The 20,932-nt window shown below is 33.5% G+C and overlaps 1 protein-coding gene across 6 annotated transcripts in view; it reads right to left on the bottom strand.

Moving 5' to 3' along the window:
* LOC128192930 (CD109 antigen-like) overlaps positions 1–20,932 on the bottom strand; it is a 34,783-nt gene continuing 13,851 nt past the window's right edge. For 2 of the 6 annotated variants that reach the window (XM_052866014.1, XM_052866018.1), the window contains exons 12-36: positions 20,593–20,823; positions 20,386–20,484; positions 20,238–20,300; positions 19,831–20,022; positions 19,516–19,665; positions 18,994–19,155; positions 18,655–18,715; positions 10,133–10,313; positions 5,638–5,755; positions 5,362–5,475; positions 5,150–5,251; positions 4,930–5,058; positions 4,681–4,819; positions 4,417–4,593; positions 3,921–4,002; positions 3,571–3,727; positions 3,248–3,322; positions 2,970–3,147; positions 2,553–2,764; positions 1,289–1,438; positions 1,059–1,121; positions 867–976; positions 587–734; positions 326–428; positions 1–222 (exon numbers count right to left, since the gene is read on the bottom strand). In XM_052866014.1, the coding sequence (XP_052721974.1) occupies positions 134–222; positions 326–428; positions 587–734; positions 867–976; positions 1,059–1,121; positions 1,289–1,438; positions 2,553–2,764; positions 2,970–3,147; positions 3,248–3,322; positions 3,571–3,727; positions 3,921–4,002; positions 4,417–4,593; positions 4,681–4,819; positions 4,930–5,058; positions 5,150–5,251; positions 5,362–5,475; positions 5,638–5,755; positions 10,133–10,313; positions 18,655–18,715; positions 18,994–19,155; positions 19,516–19,665; positions 19,831–20,022; positions 20,238–20,300; positions 20,386–20,484; positions 20,593–20,823 (3,285 nt within the window). In that variant the 3' untranslated portion in view covers positions 1–133. Of the gene's footprint in view, positions 223–325; positions 429–586; positions 735–866; positions 977–1,058; positions 1,122–1,288; positions 1,439–2,552; positions 2,765–2,969; positions 3,148–3,247; positions 3,323–3,570; positions 3,728–3,920; positions 4,003–4,416; positions 4,594–4,680; positions 4,820–4,929; positions 5,059–5,149; positions 5,252–5,361; positions 5,476–5,637; positions 5,756–6,872; positions 7,048–8,137; positions 8,313–10,132; positions 10,314–17,438; positions 17,614–18,155; positions 18,331–18,654; positions 18,716–18,993; positions 19,156–19,515; positions 19,666–19,830; positions 20,023–20,237; positions 20,301–20,385; positions 20,485–20,592; positions 20,824–20,932 lie in introns of all 6 variants that reach the window. The other 4 variants (XM_052866019.1, XM_052866017.1, XM_052866015.1 and 1 more) reach the window with 4 other exon arrangements.

A 20,932-nucleotide genomic window follows, 5' to 3' on the forward strand; every position in this document is an offset into this window, starting at 1 on the left:
CAAAGGATCAAAGATATTTATTTTTAAAAGTAAACTACACAAAATTTGTAACGAAAACCTCCATAAAATTCAAATGGTTTTATCAAGTCAGTATCTTGATTAACAATTCACTATTGGAGTCAGAACAACAGCTTTAAGCTGTACATCCACAATCCGCGCAGACGTCACAGATGTTGGAATTCTTCAGTCGCTGGGATTGGTAAAACTTGGTCACTTGGTTGGCTACAAAATCGTGTTTTAAATATCACAAATAAATCAAAGAAAAAGAGTAAAATGAACCACAAAATAAGCTCAGATTTATAAAACCGTAAAACTCGAAGGTTACCTGGCTCATAGTAATCGTAGATTCGAATGGCAGCCGGTTGTGTTTTGGCGACTAGTCCTGTGCGGAACATATCCACGACTATACAGGTTGGAGTGGTGGAAATCTAAACGGGTTAAAGAAGTTTGCTTTAATACAAGTATTGTCTCAACCATCAACACTAAATGTAGACATACATAATTATACAATTTTATTTACTGGGTTTTACTTACAGCTCTTTAACGTAAAGTTCTTTAACCTTATTACTTATAATTGCAAACCAACCTCATCCAAGTAAATGACGATCTTTCTGTTTTCTGTTTCAATCTTTTTGAGTGTAGGTAACTGAGTGATGCTTTCTAAATCTGCCTCAAATCCTGTAGGAACCCCTATCTCCTGTACCGTCATTCCGCTAGCACCGACCTTCAGCCAACTTGAAATTCGTAAAAAAATATTATCGAAATAAAAACATGTTTATCTTACCAGACCGATTCAATAAACAGTACATGAAAATGTTGAAAACTACAATAATCAAACATTTTGTTATTGATTTGTATGTGCTTACTGAGCACAAGTTTCAATTTGAATGGCGTCCAGTGTATCTTTCATCATAGTAACTGTCATCTCAAAGGAAGGTTCCTCGATTTCTTGCTCCACATTGAAGAAAACCGACACCTACATCACAAACAAACCTTAGTATATTAAACATATCTGGAAGAAAATTCTTTAGAAACAATGCGAACAATAGTGTGTTTACCTGGATGAGACCCATACCATGTCCTGTTGCAGAGATAGTTACTTGGGATGGGATGGTCGGAAGCTTAGGTGTAAACAATTGAGAGCATGAATTAGTACTAATAAAAAAAACTTTAAAAAAAAAAGCCAAAAATTTATCCGCTTGTACACGGTTAAAAGATATACACAGAAAATATTTTTGAATCATTAAAAGAAGAATTGCTTGCATTAGCTTGAAAACAAACTGCTTACCTCGACAGACTGAAGAAGAAGAGCATTTTTGGCATTCACAGAGAATTGGTGGGAGAAACTTCCGGCCGTCGCCGTCATCTGAATGTCAAAGTTGCTAGAATAGGCCATTTTGGCAAACTCGGAGAGCGCCTGAAGAGCCATTACGGTATCCTGAAAAGAAATAATAGTCACTAGTGAAGTTTAGTGCAATTTGTTAGAATGGGCCATTTTAGAAACTCGGAGAGAGCCTGAAGAGCCATTACAGTTTACTGAAAAGAAATAATAGTCACTAGTGAAGTTTAGTGCAATTTGTTCAAGTCTTTTGATACCAATTTCATATTTTCACTTACGATTCTATCTTTTGCTGCTAAAAAATTAATAGAGGTTAAAGATGTGGTTGCGCGGGTGTGTTAAGGAAGCATATGTACAATTTCGTGTCTTATTTTGAGTGTATAGTACAAAATCGTTAAATTAAATTACTGTTTGATTTAGACAAATTTGATTTGAGTATTTGTTCGTTTAATAGATTTCAATGCAATAAAACTTAGTCCTACATTACTACCACTTCGGTTCATTATCACGTAATAGCTCGTAGTAGCCTATGCATAGAATAAGATAGAACAACAATACCCCTAGGTTTCCGGTTAACAATAAACATATCAAGTAAAGGCAAAACGTCACAGTTTCATATTTAAAAAAAATACTGCTACAATCTTATATTCCCCTTGACTTTTCAAGTAAAGGTACCTCAGTACACCGAGACTTATACTTTTAAGACACTACATCATAAGATGGCGAATAAAAAGTTTTGTTAAATTGTTTGTATTGATCGATTTGGTTGCATATCACCATAGCTCAGTGGTTAAAGTATCAAGCTTGTGAACCGCAGATCATGAGTTAGAATATGTCTGGGGCTTTTGTTCATATTGATTGAAATAAATATTTTTAAAAGGTAATTTTCTAAAATCTAGAATTGTAATTTTTTCGTCTATTTGACTTATATACAATTATCAACTATACTTTCTATCATAATCAAGTAATTTATTTGCTGATTAAAGAAACTATTTTAATTTTAATGTATAGTGCGCCATCTTAGCACTGATCAAACTATTGATACGTGTTAGAGGTGGGGTTCAAAATATATGGTGTAGTGTTGTATTAGTTGTATTGGCCGTGAAATAAAAGTACAATTGCGTATATTTTTAAACCAAATTACATGTAACTTGAATTCCATATGCTTCCTTAACACCCCTGGGAGTGTCTACAAATCTATCATTAATAAAACCTGTGTTGAACTAAATCCACCCTGGGGATTTCTCTGTGATGTGATCCATTTCATGACTGAGAGTCCATCGGTGAATTGGTTGTTGGAGGCGTACACAAGGAGGGCGTATGAAGTCATCTCAATATCGATTGGGTTAGACTGGCGATGAGGCGGGGACCAGTAGTGGTGGGAATCGGTCTGAGTTTGAGCTTTGTGCCAGTGTTTCATGCCATCTACGAAAATCAACATTATGATTTTTTTAAGTTTCGGCTAATGATGTACAAAAAAGGGTGTTCGATTGAGAAAAAAAAATTCACACTGTTCTTAGTGTCGAGTCAATTTATTTTTATTTAATTTATTTAATTTTATTTAATTTAATTTTATTCATTTAATTTTATTTAATTTATTTCTATTTAAAAAATAAAATGGTTATTCTACCCTTTATTATAGCGTCATTGTTAAGACGACTGAACGCTGCTCCGGCTGACCCAGATTTCGCCAAGGCGAGCGAGTAGCTAACTATGGCGAGGGCATAATCATCCGAGAGCGTAGCAACTCTTCCTTCAAGGTAAGACACTGCTCTTTGACTGGCCGTCTGGATTCTTTGTGCTACTCCCTATTTGTTGAATAAAGCCAATGTCATTATAATAACTTAATTCAACGAATTTTAGAGAATATAAAAGAACACTATATAGATAAGTAGAATAAAGTCTTACCCCTTTAAGATCGTTGTTTTCCAGCAGTGAAATAAGGACAAAAGCAGTCAGTCCTGGTCCTGATGCAGATCCTCCCTATTAACAAATGTGTATTTATAGAACACGTACACTGTAGGTAGTAAACACGCATACAGCACGATGAATCGAACAAATTACCAAGAAATAAAAATTAAGAGCATGATTTAACACGAAACATAATCTTACAATTTGTGTATTTTTTATTTTAATTTCGTTTATACTGCAACCTAAAGAATAATAGCTCTGGAGTATTAATTACAACTTGTAAACTTTACTACATTAGTTCAACATGTATAAGTAGGCACCTGCATATCTTTGTGAATGACACGACCCGGTTCTGGGAAGGATCCGTCACCGTTCTGTCGGCTGATCATCCAATCAATGGCTCTCTGCAGAGTCTCGTCATCAATGAAGATGAGAGATTTGGCTTGGTGGAAGGATTTGACAACAAAGGCCGTCAGCCTTTAGATATGAAGGTATTAATTGTTGGCAAACTCTTTCATTTTATTACAAACTTTCTTATTTTATCTTTTAGAAATGAAAAAAAAAAACATTCAGATATAAACATATAATAGGAACTGCTTAAATCATCCATCGAAATAAAATCAACTTTTAATAAATGTTTGATAGAGAGCGCCTATTGACTGATACCCACCACATGCTTCCGGATTTATCACGATCTCCGAAAGCACTGAATGATCCATCTTTGTGTTGGAATGTCAGTTCTCTCTGATAACCTGCAAGAGGATAAAGAGTTAAATCCTCTACCAGAGGGGACAATTATTAAAGAGAACAACACATTCTGTGATTAAATAATAACCAATATCCTTCATAAATACAAAGTTGAAAAATCTAATTTCCTTTTCCATACACAAAGTTAATAATTACTTAATATATGAAATTCTAGCCTCTTTACAACCACACTGATTAAGGAAAGTGTATCAAATTATCAACATATGTATTCTTTGTAGAGCAACACAGAACTCCAACTGTTACTTATAATTATAATAGTATACTACCTAAATAAAATCCACTCTTTGAACATGGCAGACATGAGATTTGTCTAGGTTTTAAAAGGAGGTTTCTGTGCTTCATTTCTTCACTATTTTTCGTAAAGGTAAAATCCCGTGTGCTAAGACGGTATAACATACCTTTTTCCATAAACCCTATGGCCTTTTCTTCAATATCGGAAGAAAGTTGATGAGTTGCAGAAAGATAGTTTGACACGAAAACATCAGGTGCAAATCCCAACATTGTCTGTTCACCACAACCATTAGGCATTCTTAAGAGTTTGTCCAAATTATTTACAGTTGGTCCCATCAAGTCGCCTGTTAAAAAAAATCTTACGTAAGTTAATTTTGTTATTGATTCTAGTGTTTTTAAAGAATGGCATAAAAACAAATACATGCACTCACCAATGGCTGTGACTTTAACATGCTGTGAACCAGCAACAACAGATGCCGGAAGTGTAATAGGAACATCTTTGGTGAAGGTGTTGCTATCTTTGAGGTCAATCAGAATCGGTACATTGTATTCTTTTGGAACACCTTCAGGCTACAACGACCGATAAACAATTTTATATGCAACAGCACACACGACATCCTCTTTTTATTACAGAAAACTAATGTATTTTTTTTGTGTTGAAATGGGATTTTATAACTCACTTCAACCAACAGTTGTCTTCTGACACCATCAGCAGCCAACGGGGACTGAGCTTTAACTGTGAGGTCAATCATTCCAAGACCAGCAGGGACGATGGGGAAGAAAACTGATTTAGCTTGTCCAGAGGGAACCTGTATCCATAATTACAGATCAAAGATTGTTTATTATATATCACATGGTAAAATGGTGGTCAGAATAAGTTATCAAAAAGACTGCACTCACATGGATGGTTGAGGTCTGTGTTTGAGACACGTATGTCGGGTTATTGCTGGCGTCCATCACGATGCTACGGAAATCGTCGTTCTTCTCCAAGGTGACCAAAACCTGTATCCATTGACAGAAGCGCTATTGTTTCCATCTCAATAAACTTAATTTTCACTCACAAAATGATTAAGAATGCAAATTTAAAGAATACTTTGTAATATATATCTTACGTCAGTATCCTGAGAGAGGTAGTTGAAAACATTAGCTTGAAGAACCAGTTGCTCGCCACGCACAACCGAATACGGCAAGTTAAGACTAACGAAGAAGGGCTTGAAAGCTTCAATCTACAAAAATATCAGACACATTACATATGTTTATCTAAACCGTACGAAGGCAAACATGTATATATTCAGAGTGTTATGTGGTTTGAAATCCACACTATTTTATTCTATTTGAATATGCGTGTTTAAATGCTATTGAGAAACAGTTTAAGTGATAACATTTACCTTAGCTGTGGTATCAGCAATACCCAAACCAGACGCAGTGTTGATGGCGAAGGCGCTGGCTATCCAGGAGGTGATGGTGTCAGGGACGGTGGTAGAAATCTGAACCTGACCGTCAGATCTGACACACAGTATTGAATTTTGATGAAGCAAGTCAAAAATGTGAAATATCATGAAACATTTTCAAATCAAAACATTTTCAAATAAATGAAAAAATATAGATGTTATGCTAAATAATTTAATACAACATAGTTTTATTTTGTCCAAATTACAATTGTCATCAAAAAACGATATTAGTAATTAATACACTGTAAGTTGGTGTTATAATTATCAAAAACACATTATAATGAAATCATATGATGTAACGTAATAAAGTTAGTAAAACTGGTATACATGTCTACAGTATAACTACTCAGCTGTTTGCGAAATAAGCAGACTAGCTAGCTAAAAGCTTTAATTTATACAGAAAAGCTAAAAATATGCGGTTTATAGATTTTTGCTCTATTTTTATTTATGAACAACATTTTTCCGGATACCGATGTATTGCTGTGATAAAGATGTTGAAAGAAATATTTATGTTTCGTCGGTAAATGATAGTGCCCGGTTACTTTCATAGCTAGCGTTATTATACATTGTACTTTTAAAAATTTACTTTTTTCATTGTCTTTGTCATTGTCTTTATCAATGTCAGATAACACTGCAGATCTATTTTGTAATGTATAGTCCATTAATTACTATTCAATTAATTTAATGAATATCAATCGTATAGTTGCTGAAAAATATGTAAACTAAACAATAAAGAATCAATCTTTGAATATTTTGGGGTGATCAAATACGGTCGGTGGTGATCAAATTAAAAAAAGGCCAAAGGGTTTTTAATAGATTTGATCATACCGACCGTGTGATAACCTCATTATATTTAAAAAATGATCCCTTATTCCTTAAATGAATTAATAAATGTATTGTTCAGAATGCATTGAGATAAATGTCTATTGTTTATTGATAATTTTTGGGCCATTAACTGATAACGAAGCTAATCGGACAAACAGGATCACACAAATTATACACATGATATTAATAATAATTTAAAATATTATTTTTCAGACCATGTCATTTTAGACCAATATTTGGTAAAATTACTACTACATCTCATTTGTTTTAATTTACAAGCGTTGCGAAAATATATTGAAATTAAAAAATCTAACACATGCATGTGTTCAAATAACGTCTGGTCATACCCTGTAGAACTATTTGTCCATAACCAGGTCTCAGGGAAAACATTTCGAATATGATCAACGTTTTTCAATGTCTGGCTTGCAATTGGTGCTTGCGGGGCTGGAGCCATTGGGCCTTTTTCAAAGAGAAATTCTCCCCCATTAGGTCCCATCTGAGGTCGCATAAATTCGTATGGAACTAAACCAAATAAATGATAAAAATTTGTAGCGCTCTTATATGGACTAACAATCTTTACTTCGCTTTTCATCAGAAGTGGCCTCTACAAAATTGAACCAATAATTTTTAAAGGCTAAACTAAACCACTAGTAATTAAAAAAAACCATGACCAAAGGCAATATATGTGTCTGAAAATAACAAAATATAATATATTATTTTTAGACCACATCATAGCCTTATTTGGTTATAACGAAAAGAAAGGCATCCATTGAATGTATTGACACTTTGAAAAGTGCATTCAGATAATCAAAGTCGTGAAAGGAATATCGTGTTCACATTTCTTTCAGTCTGCAAATCGATTATAGTGTGTTTAAAAGGTCACCAAATGGTCAGTTTGCATTTTAATCTTAAGTAAAAAATATTAACTCTCAAATCTACCTTAAACTCTAAAAAATAAAGGATTTGTTAAGCTTTAAACTATTATTTAGTAAAGAAAAACTTCATGAATTTTAACTTTAAATTTTCATTGTTTTCCTGTATCTGTATACAGAGCTCCTCTTTTTAAGGCGGTTTATATAGTCTAAAAATGGCCGCGACCATCCAGTCCTCTTTAATTTTAATTTGATGTTTTTTATTTTAAAAAATGATTTTGTTTTCAGATCGACAAGGCTGCCACTTCTCATTGCTCGAACATTCATCTACTGAAATAAAAATGTTTAACGAGAATTGTGTTTAGAAACTACATCGGATTCGAAAATAAGTTCGGAGTAAAACCACCGCAAAGGACAGTATTACGATTTCTAGAAAAGTCGCGATTCCTAGACGAAAAAGGTCAATCAGTTGAGATGGTGGTAAGTGGAGACAAGACATGTTTATTTAACACTTAAACTCCTTTTAAAATTAATAAAAGGTTTTATAAAAATTGCAGTCAAACAAAAAAAGTGGAAATTAGAAATATCCTTGTCAAATTATATATTTTTTAGTTAAGCAAGCAATCCTTCTGGTTGAGATCTGGTTAATAATGTTGAATACATTTCTAATGCAGTGGTATATAGAATATAAAAAATGCTATAATGATTTCCTTTAAACCAATTATTTCAAGAATTTATACCCAGTGGTTGAGTTCTGCCATAGCCAAGTCTCAGGAAAAATACTTCGAACATGCTCAATTTGTTTAAGATTTGTTGAGCTGCCGGTGGATAAGGAATTTGCTACAGCAAAACCTCCTCCGGCGCCGCCACCGGCTCCAGCCCCAAATGCCATACCACACATAGGACAATCAATCACTGAAAACATCCGATGTGTTAGATTTCATTTCCCACTAAGAGGAAGGTGATTTTACATTTTATTTCCTATACTATTAAACAATGGAATAGAAAACCTCATAAACTCTTAAAATCCAAGTAAATATTTAAACCCGATTGGCCATATACGCATGAAAAATGCATTTCGTGTCTCAATTCTAAAAGACTAAACTTTTTTCACTTCGGTCTCTCTTTTTCAAATGTTATAATATCATAGTTAACAGTGTCGGATAAATATTGCCGGTGTCATGGTGGCATTTTTGCATCCGTTTAAAGTGCAATTTTAGAAAAATCATTATACATGCATGTAATACGATAAACGGTTAAGTGTTCAAATGGTACAATTACTTTCTGTAAAAATCTAAAATTTTAAACGACAAAAATCGTTTAAAAATAAAATTCACCATTCCATCATTATATTCTTTTTATTGAAGCTTTAATACAACTTAAATCCACCACCCTTTATTGACAAACATGCTTAGTTTATGATTTCTGACCCGGATGTGACTGAGTACTGCCCATTTTCTGCACGATATATGCATTCAATACTTTTATTTTTATTAAAAGAAAACTTCTGTGTTAATTATTAAGTTTAAGGTGGAATGTTACACCCAAATTTTGTTTTATGGATCGTTAGAGTATCGTTTCTGAAACATGATTCCGTTGTTCAAAGCAGGATAGATGCTCTGAATTATTTCACACGATTCTTTTGTTGATTTTAAATGAGAAAATGAAAATTTTGTAAAGTCTTTATTTTTGTGTGATAAATCTACGATATTAATATCTAATAATTAAAGAAAATTATTTATTAGTGATTTTTATTAATTATTTTTTTTTTTAATTTTTAAAAGAACATCTTTTATTCATGTTTTTCAAACATTTGGATAAAACTGTTTAAAGAGACGTATATCACTGAGAAAAATATAATAATTTTTAAAATAGAAATTGGGTCAAAATGGCGAAATTTTTTAAACATTGCGTATTTTAAAAATTTGACTTATCCCGATTTAAAACAAACTGATCCCGATCTAAATTGAAAAAAAAAATTGATAAAAATCACTAATAAATAATTTCATATTTGCAGTCAAGATACCATTTGAGCATAATTGTTCAGTTAATTTAAAAACCATATTACAACCAAACATCCGAATTTTCGGGTAAATAGTTATTTATTTAAAGTTTCCATCATTCGAGTCGAGATCCGTTTAATTCCGGTGTGGTTTGATTTGAAAATTAGCGATATTCATGAAATTAGTTTGGTTGTCATATTTGCGTAAATAGAAGCTGTAACTTCTCAAAAAAGATTTATAATGAAATCAATGAATTTCTTAAATCCAATGGTCCTATGATATTCCAATATTTTATCTTTAATGTTTTGCAGCAGATTCTAATACTAGTTACTACGGATGATTAGTCTTCAAGACCTATCTTCAACTAAAAAGCAAAGCAAATGCATTTTTTATTTGAAAAAATTGGGGAAACTACCTTATTTTTCCGAAAGTTTTGAAAATATTACATTAATTATCACGAAACTATCCAAATGCATAATGCATAATCGACTAAAACAAAAAAATTCAATAAGCCCTGTCTCCCAGTCACATTTTATCTGTGAAAAATACACATTCCACGGAAATACAAGATAAAACTTCATATTTTTATGAATTTTACAACAACAAGGCATCTCGTTTAGTTGACAGGATATGAACATATGGAGTGAAATGTTTGCTAGTAAGGTAGTTTCCACGACGAAAAAAACGAGTATACATAATTTGCGGAGTGCTAAAATTATACTGATTTAGTACCCAGTAGTTGCATTTGACCAAAGCCACGTTTCAGGGAAAACATTTCGAATTCGACCAACAGCTTGGAGTGAAGATGGACTAGCTCCTCCTCCCACCGGTGAACCAAACACAGCAGTAATTGGTATTGGCATTGGCATCATACCATCAATAGCCCCACCACCCGTCATGGTACCGGTGTAATCTTACAAAAGATATATTTGATAGCATTGTAGAAAACGCTGCTGCTACAGAAACCATGTTTTCTTTAACTTAATTTAAAGAACAATCTCGTCTAGAAAGAAAGGAATATATTACCCTATTGGGGGGGGGGGGGCAAATTAAAAACGGTAATTTATCTTTTAAACATTTACTTAGCAAGTATGGATTTCTTATGGGCAGATTTAATTAATAGATACCTTTTTTAATAGAATACACTTATATGGAAACCTATGAAAACATCCACAAAAGCATCTGGCAATATTGCAAAACCTCTAATGGAGGATCGTAACCTCAATATGTAAATATCTAGTCGAAGTAATGTCAATGCCAACAAATATTAAAACAAAAAAGGCAATATTGACAATTGACACAATTGTCATTGTCTTTTTTGTTTTTGTTTATGTTTGTTTGTTTTTGTTTTTTAGTGGGCAGACATAATTAGCCGGGCTCATTACGAAAGCAATGGGCTGTTATAGCTACCGTACACAGTAACGGATGTTAACTGAACAACCGTCAGAGTAACACTGCGCAGACACCGCTTCTTTATAAATATAGTTTTACATGTGAAAAACGATTATTATCAATGAATATTACGCATATACAATAAATATAAGCGTTTTAGAGCATTTAAGAATATTACATAAGCATTGGTGTTTAATTCATTACATTCTTAGGTACATGTTAGTTTTTGTGTAGTTGAGTCCTTGTGTGCAAGAATACCAGTAAATAGCGTCGGTAAAAACGTCTGTGAGAAGTTGTTGACGAAGCGAGAGAAAAAGAATCATCAACGTTTCAAGAAGCCAAAAAAGTTTCAGTACTTTGATTTCAGTTAAATACAGCTTAAAAAGAGCTTTTGGATGGAGAAACAATGAACCAAAATAAAAAAAAGACATCTTGTCTGAGCAAAACCCAATGAAATATTCGTCTTTCAAGATTCAATTACGATGAGTTAACATCCAATTCATTTACTTAAACTTAAGGATGACGTTTACTCGGAATGAAAAATAAATCCACTGATGATAATGAAAAACCATCTATTTTATGTTATAGACCTTTGATTGTAGTGTTATTTTTCACTTTCAAAAAAGTAGGTCAAAGACCTTTTTGAATATTTTTTGAAAAATCAAGAAAAATCCCATACAATTTTACACTACGGTGGAAATGTTAATATATTACAAATAATAAAACACTTTAAAAAATGAAATACTGTTTATGAATTGTAGTGGCACTTCATAGGTACAAAGCATTCATACAAAGATTTCAGCAACAATTTTTTAGAAATATTCCAGTCCGAATTTCCTCTATTAGTTTTTAAATCCCTACCCATTTTTGATCCAATTTACAAAAAATTGAATGATGATAATACAAAAACATATATAGTATGGAACTACTTATATTGACCTTATTCTATTGACATAAAATTTATATGAGGTCAATGATCAAAATTTTGAGATATGGTATCTTTTATCATTTTTAAGCATTTTTCAATATTTTTGCAATTCGTGCCATGCACTTATTTTAATGAATAAATGAAGTAAAACCATAAAAAAATATGAAAAATTAAATAGGCTAAGTATCGAACCTCAACTTTTGATATTAGAGTACTGCCAAAAATGTTAACGCAGAAAACACAATCTGCAAAATTTAGTCCGAATTCCCTCTGTTTGGCTAAAAGTCTATTTTAGTTTGAGCCTAATTCCATAATAAAATAAAAATATCCAATGTTTTGTCAATAATGATTCATTTCATTAATACTTTTTTCGTTTAGAACAAATTTTACTCATTATATTGAACTTTATAACAATCCGAATTTGAGAACTCAAATCCTGAGTAAACAACACCCTTAAAGAAATATAAAACCGCTTGCACATCAAAATAAAGACATATAAGCCTTGACTACGATTGACATTTTCATACAGAAGAGGTCCCTGGGCACTCGAGAGATGATAGTGACAAGATACGATAAAAAACTAGATACGATCTCGTTACGAGTAACGAGTAGGTCTTCCTTGCGATTTTTGTTTTAAATCATACCATGAATAGTCGATACAATTTCAGAATTACCCCCCCCCCCCCCAACCCACACACACACACTTTCAGATAATGTATACAAATCCCTAATTACGTAATAAATGGGTGTGGCAATGAGTTTTCCAGATAGATATTGCTACAATCAACAACTTTGCTTTTAAATTGCATTACGAAATCTTAATCGTTTTCATGTAATTTGTAATTGACTTTACGAGTCATTTGCCCCCCCCCCCCCCCAAAAAAAAGGGGCCAGCCCCTTTTTCTTGATTTCTTTGAAAAGGTCTTAAGAATACTAACATTTTTTGTTCTTACACCCATCTAAAATTGTTGATCATTTTTGAGATACAAATGATTGAATATTTTAGAAGCCAGCCCTTTAGATCCTTAATGGGGACAAAAATTCATGTTTTGATAAGTGGAATCGGTTTCAATCATAAATTCAAACATTTTCTCCTCTTTGATGTCTAACAAAATATTTTTACTTCTCTAGATAGATCGTGTCAAAGTTGAAGTACTTTGGCCCCTAAAAATCCCTAATTACGCAATAAATGGGCGTGGCAATGATTTTTTCTAATAGATATTGGTACGATTAACAACTTTGCTTCTATAATGCATTACAAAATCTTTATCGTATTTAAGTTATTTGTATTATAGTTTACAAGTGTCTTGGCCCCTAAAAAAAAGGGACCAGCCCCTTTTTGTTGAATTTGTTGGAAAGCACTTTTTATTATCTACCACTTTTGTTATATATATGTTAACAAAATATTAACTGATAAAAAGATACAGATCAAAGCGTATGAAAATTTTGATTCAAAATTCGTATCCAATTTTCGAGCCCAGGCGAGCTCCTAAACGTTACGCCTCTGGCATAAAAAAACTGCATAGTGCACAACTTCAATCTATGGTCTACCTATCCTGAAAATTTTATATTCATATCTCTGATAGTCTCTGAGTTTAAGTCTGCACAAAATTGGTCGTAAAAATTTACAAAATCGGCCGTAAATCGGAACCGGAAGTGACGATTTCAAAATTTCAAAAAACATCTAGAATTATGACCTCTGGCAATCATCTGTGAAAAAATGGTCGAAATCGGCCGAATAGTTTTCGAGATATCGCGTGCACAAAATTTGGGGAAAAAAATAATAATAACTAGACACGATCTCGTTGCGAGCAACGAGGAGGTCTTCCGTCCGATTTTTAGAAGAGGAAATGACCTTGACTTTTATCTTCATCAACGAAACATATCAGGAAATGCAGATGTGATCTTAAAGAGCGATGGATGAAGGATTATACACCCCGTTGGATCCCTAATTTGAAGGACCAGCCCCATATATTTCATATTAAATAAGAGGTCTTTTGACCTAATAACACGTCTAATAACCTGTAATAAAAAGAAACCGAAGAAAAAAAAGAGGGTCTTCCTTTGTAAACGGATGACCCTAATAACAATAAGAATAGAAGGGTCTTCCGCTGAAGACGGAAGACCCTAATAATAAAAGACTGTTTTTGTCTAAATCTTAATTGAAGAGTGTTTTTCAACTTGAACTTTAGTCCAACAACCCTTTTATGTTGAATATTTTAGTTAGAAAATTAAATAAAAAGGAGAGAAAGAAATAGAGAGAAAGAACAAATCTTGGCTCCGGCGAGATTAGAACACACAGCCTTTGCAGATGTCTCAAAACATGGCTGACGCGAAATAATTCCCGAATTTGTCTTTGAATTTGGGGCGTTTCCGCCCGGGAGAAGAGCTGAGTTTTTGTATGAGATGAAAAACAACGTGTAAGATGTCTGACTATTCAGGTTTGGTAACAGTGCAAGGTCATTTGAAATATTTATGTGTGTTTGTGTCTGCACCCCTGCGAATGTGTTCGGAATGTTTTCTTTATCGTTGCTAAGTAAGTAATAAATCCAGAGGTGCTCGAATGAAAGTTCACGAGACTTCACCGATATTTGTTCACTTCCTGTGAAATTTCGAGCGGAAGTATAAGTGTTCGGATAATATTTTCAAAATACGTAAGTACTGGTCGTTTTTCATATCACATCCTACTATGATTTATGTTAAAACAGGAAAAGCTTTCAAGATGTATGTCTTATTTTACCATCCAGCAGTTATTTATATTAAACGATAATATTCAGAACAGAGTTATCGTTCGTGTTCAAACACGTGTAGAGTGGTTGAAAATATAACCATTGGGTTGCTTAATAAAATCATAGCCATGTTTGATGCTTGTGGTGTGCAATACCATGTTTTAAAAAAAAATAGTGGGTGTCTGTTTTGCATTAAAACTTAGTATATCGAGCCATTTTCAAGGAACATTCTGCATAAAATGGTATAGTCTGTTTCACTATTGATGTTATTACTAGGTCAGGCGCGGATAAAAAATTAATCCTCAGGAGGGATCTCTTTTAAACATGTTAGTTGTTGCAACAGCAAACAAAAACTAATTTTTGTATAGTCACATTTATTTCTAGAACACATTTTATTCACCAATTAATGAAGATAAAGTTTAAAATCAATAAACCTCTAGATTTTATATTTGACTACCTATATTAAGAACCTAGATACATGTACTGTGAAATAGACCTTATACACGAGGTACGATTTTTACTGCGAAACTGAAAGGGTAAAATAAAACCACGTGGTCTAAAATTTGAATGACAATAACATTCGCAGGGGTGTCTGGAGGGGGGGGGGGGTGTGAAAAAACCTGAGCTTGATTTTCGTCGTAAATAAATCGAAAATAGAATTTTGAGGTGTGGATCTCGGATTCGGTCATTACATGTAGTACAGTAATCTAGAATTGAACTAGGTTGAAAATAAAGGTTCAAGATGAAAGATCCAGTAAAATCAGGCCAGAAAAACTAAATGATTTTCTGAATAGGAGGAGGGGGGGGGGGTGTCGGTGCGTGTACTGTGTAAATTTAATTTTCCGGTATAGGTCATAAGCGCCGTTTAATCTCAGGAATTTCGACTTGATTGTTCAATCTGCTGCATATTTGGCAGACAATAAGAATGGTGTCCGAGGTTCATTTTCACGAATTTTCATTAGGATTGAGTGAAGGGCTTGGGAGTTATGATTTTTTTTACAGTACATGTCAATCACGACAATTGAAACTCAAATGCCAAAAACTTCATAACTCTGTTAATAATGAACGAATTGGTCTGGTAATTAGTACAGTAATCTAGAATGGTACTTAGTTGAAATTAAAGGCCCAAGATCAAAGATCAAGGAAAATCGGGCCAGAAAAACTAAATGATTTTATGAATGGGGGGGGGGGGGGGTCGGTCGGTGACTTCTATATTAAACGTAGACTATTAAATTCTAAATATCACAAATTACACAATTTCTAAACAATATACATATGTTAGAACAATGTATAAGCGTTGTTTGAAAGATGTAACTTTTGATTTTTTAACATCTGTTTATCTTAGGCTCAAACACTCATAAACGGCTGGTCAGTTTTCAAACCTTGTCGCAGTCACCCGTTCGGTTGTATAGTTACGTGTATAAACTTTGGAGGTTTTTCTTAATCCCAGACAGGCAACAGATTTGTATCAGTATATAGACATGCACAAAAAAAGGAAAAAGTCCACCATCTTTAATTTTAGCGTTGACTTCCAATCAGTATGAAGACAATCATTAAGCAATGAATTTCAAATTATTTGAATCCATAGACATTATCCCGTAACTTGAAATAAATACATGTATACTTTTTGGACGCCAATGTACATTTAGCCTCTATCCAATTTACTGCATGTTACCTGTACAAGTACTTTAGAGAGAGAGAGAGAGAGAGAGAGAGAGAGAGAGAGAGAGAGAGAGATTTTCTAGTTTTTTATAGTGTTTAGGGAATCAGTATATCAGCAACGAATGTCAATAAACGCATGCATACAGGCAAGCGTGTATCTATATATGTGAACAAATACTAATCAGTCCTCCTTTTAAGGTCATGTAGAATAACGTTGGTGCATTGCTAAATGTTGTGTGCATACAGTCATTGAGATGGCGGCATTTCTTTGAAGCCGGCAAAGCGACCCAGTGAACTCTAATGCGGTCGTACTGCAGGGGCGCTTCGGCGGCATGTCTTTGATGGCGGCGATGCCAACTGCTGACAAAAACGAGCTCTATATTTGTACTAAAAAAGCTGTTATTATTTTTATTTATGATAGAAATAAAACGGAAAACAATAAAAACCATCATTTTAAAGGTAAAATCGTTAAACAAAAGAAAATTAGGGAGGAACAAATAATCGGCACTCGGGGATGGAACCCGGGTCGCCTGGGCACAAGTCCAACACTCTAACGACTGAGCTACGCGGACTCTCGCTTCAGAACTTTTGAACTCAAAATCTCGGGAATGCCTGGATCGATTTTAGCACGAATTTCATATTCTGAAGTGTTTTAAGCGTCTCTATCGAATAAAAACATAAATAAAATTCAAATCTAAAAATTTGAAAAATCAAGGTTTTTCATTTCCTTCCGGTGACGACCGGAAGTGACGGCGGACGTTCGGATATACGAAGGGCACTGCGGCCGTTCACTCTCTACCATCTCTGAAAATTTGAAGTTTCTATCGTAAATACTTTTTGAGAAAAATCGTGAACAAGCAAAAACGTAAAATCTTTAATATCTCGGTACCGGAAGTGACGATCAAAAAAAGCCCGGGTACTTTTCTTACAAATTTTGTCATGAATAAGATCTGAAAATTTCATAAAAATTTGCTGAAGCATTTTTGAGAAAACGTGACAGAAAAAAAAAAACAATAAAAATAATAGTGAAAAAGAAACAAAGCAATAACAATAAGGTCTTCCGTTGGAAACGGAAGACCTTAATAAGAAACAGTACGAAAACTATAAGGTCTTCCGTTGGAAACGGAAGACCTTAAAAAGTACGGTAATCATAAAGTAAGCATCGAGGTTTTGTTTCGCAAAGGACAAGCAGACGTTTAGATTATAAGATGTGAAATATCTTTTTTAAATTTACCGTTTCACAGCAATATTCGATTCCGAAATTAATAAATACTAGCATAGGGGTCATATTTAGTTGTTACAGGTGTAAAGCAGATGTTAGAAATACCCAATTGAAGCATTTGTCCATAACCAAGTTTCAGGAAAGACACTTCGAACGCGACCAACTTCTTTTAATTGGGAACTAGGAGCCGGATTTGGTGCCATGCCATTTGTCATTGCCATTGCTGGCATTGGAGCCATTGGAGCTATTGCGCCACCAAACGCCATTTCCGGATAAATCACTTTCAAACAAAGCAAAACAAATACATATGTTGTTTTTCGCTTTGTAATGCATCAGGTGTGCGAAGGATGTGAATCAGATCAATTCAGCAAATGAACGTATGTTGTAAACAATTAAACAAACGATCATTTTTCTATCAAAAAGATTGCCCTATTTAGTATTAAATATATTGAGGCTTAAAGAATAATTATTTTGTACAATAATCTGTGTAAAACATAAAATAGTTCTGACTGTGTGGATCGTTTTTACTATTATCTAAGTGATAAATCAACGCGCTTAAACTTAAGGTGTTCTAAACACATTTTTTATATCATCTCATTTTAAGTAACCCTTAATAAATGTCAATTCGACTTCCAGAAACTATTCTTGCAATAATAATGTGCTTTCAAACTTTGCTGACAATAAGCTGTTTAAAACAAAACATGTAAACAAATGCATGCAAAACAATGAAAATGGCCTGGGATACCCAAAACATGATCCTTAGGTAATAATCTTCAGACCACCTTGAGACAATAAAAAAATAAGGCAATTTCAAGAGTTTACCCTGTCGATGCATTTGTCCATAACCACGTTTCCGGAAATACATTCCGAATACGACCTGGTTCTTTTAAGTTGTTGTTGTTGTTGCTTGATGTAGTTGTTGTAAATGATGGGACAGTTGTTGTAACAAACATTGGTAAAGGTAAACCACCCATTAAAAATCCGTGTGAATGATAATCTTAAACATCAAGATTTTATTTTAAATTTGTCTGTTTCGCTAAGGTATATAACCTGACTACCCCTGTCTTTATATTTTTTTTAAAACCTAAATTGAAATGTTTAAAAACATATTTTATGCAAAGCATTGAGTCGTTGATGTGTTTTTGTGAACCACAATTTATTTTATAGTTCAGATCAAATTTGGGTTGCGACTTTAAATACTGTTACAATAGACAACCATTGTTATTTAAGTTTACATTAAATATGATACTTGCAATAAATATATGTAATAATCATGAATAGTGGGGTGAATTCTAAGCCTTAATTAAAATGAAATACTTACATGGATGTTGTTCAACATGTTTAAACACCAAAGCATCGGTCATCACTTTTACTCCGGCATTCTGAAAGTAAAAAGACATACACCAAATATGATTGTAGAAAATCACACAATTTGATTTTACTTTTAAGATTATTAAGATAGTTTAGATGCTTATACAAAAGCCAGTAATTGTTTTCCCATTATAAATCGATTTTCATTATTCTTTAAAAATCAGGTCAAAAAGGAGAAGAAATAGGAACGTCTTTTAAATGTAGTGTGATCCCATTAAAAAGTTGTCTTCATCGGCATGATCAATAGAATTAACAGAGAGCTGATAACAATATAAACATTGGCACTTACAGCAAAGATTTGAGAGGCATCGGATCCACCGTAGTAAGTAGGATATGGCCACCAAATCATACGCTTCTTTCTTCCTAATGGCATAATGCCTCCGCCGCCAAAGAAAATAGGTCCGTTGTCGTGGTGATGAATTGTATCATATGTTTTCAATTCATCAATTACCTATGATTATTAAACTACTTTTAGAGGATCCTTAATCTTTTTTTTGACATGTTATTTATAATGATGGATGCAATTCTTGCTAACAACTGGTATCTCACAAAATAATAACTATTTTTAAATTTTCATAATTTACGACAGCATTTAAACATATAAATGCATCTTAACGATATTAAGGTGTAAGATGTAAATTATCCAAAATCCTTCGACAAGCATTTCATTCATTGTCGCTTTAACGAACTGAGCTAAACCCGTAAGACATTAAATGTAATGAAGATATCAAAACATAATGTTGCTGTTAATTTTTTAAAAGTACATAATAAAATGGAAGTGATCTTTTCAATTTGAATCATGTTTTATTACCTCCTCTTGGGTAATGTCATTTCCAGACTTCAGTAAAAGAACACTTTGGTCAACGGCCAACAGATTGACTGTGGACATAGGGTCAGCTGTCACACGGACATTGACGTTCTCACCGGGCTGAGCCTTTGTTTTGTCAAAACTTAAAGCAACCTGTTAACAATAATTTGATGTAAATACATGTATTATGTAGAAAAATCATGAAGGAATACTCATAATTACAAGTCTCTAATGCTGAATTTTTATCAGACATTTTTTTTCACACTGCTATTTGCGATATTTCTTCACTTAAAGAAGAACAAATCTCACTTTACATACCTGGTTTTGAAAAACTCCTGCAACGTTAAAACTGATACTGTCGGTAACAACTTCTCCGTCAGTTCTGACGTAATATGTCACGATCCGAGCATTGGGTGCCATTTTGTCCGTCAGAGGTACACTGAATGTGAATGACTGTTGGTTGTTTCCATCCACAGATCCAGCGTGTACAATAGACCCCCGAGATAAAATCTGATGACATTAAAAATTACATTTCGATGAACATTTTTCATCAATATAATTTCATATTTTCAAAGAAATCCGATTAATCAAATGTTTTTCAAGATGATGCATCTGCATGCACATATAGAACGAATGGGTAAGAGGTTAACGAGAGCAATATTGCGAGAATCAATTTCTAAAACTTTTCACACTTCAATTTCTTAAATAACAAGTTAATAAATTACCTGATATGTAAGCTGCTGTACACCCTCTGTTGACTGAACTTCAAAGTTTGCAACACTTCCTGCCTAAAAAGCATAAGAAATTCAACTCCCTAATAAAGATCTTTTAATACAGATTATTTTGAGAACATTAGCTTAAGTTTAAACTTACACGCAAGGTGGTAGATCTTAAAAACAATTGGATGTAGCTGTCACTAGGAGAATAGCTTTTCTGGAGAGACTTGTAACTCGAAACAGATCCATATTCCGCCTGAAAAAAAAGAGATTTTTTTTCTTAAATGTTTTCACAAGGAAAGAAGCTTTAAAATAGAAACCTTATTATTATATAGACAAAATAAAATAATACAGTGCAACTCACCCGTAAACTGACACTTGTGGCGTTTTCTGGAATCTGTACCTGGATGGCAACAACGCCAGTATCAGGAAGGGTGAATGTCTGGTCACCCAGTTTATAGTTAGTGGTCTGTGGTCCCCAGTAGTACTGGGGTGTTGTGGAAGGGGTTGGAAGCTGGGCGGTTATTGTGTTATGAAGGACTACAGACTGCTTTGTTCCAGTAATTGGACTACCGTCCTGGCGGGTGACTCTTATCTATAAATATCATTGATACGATAGTGCTTATAGGCAAAGAACTCAAATATTGAATGAGGTTTTCGAATTATTATAAATCAAATCGAAATAATTTCATCATCAGTATATG

This window comes from Crassostrea angulata, chromosome 7 (assembly GCF_025612915.1).
Source record: "Crassostrea angulata isolate pt1a10 chromosome 7, ASM2561291v2, whole genome shotgun sequence".
Taxonomy (NCBI): Eukaryota; Metazoa; Mollusca; class Bivalvia; order Ostreida; family Ostreidae; genus Magallana; species Magallana angulata.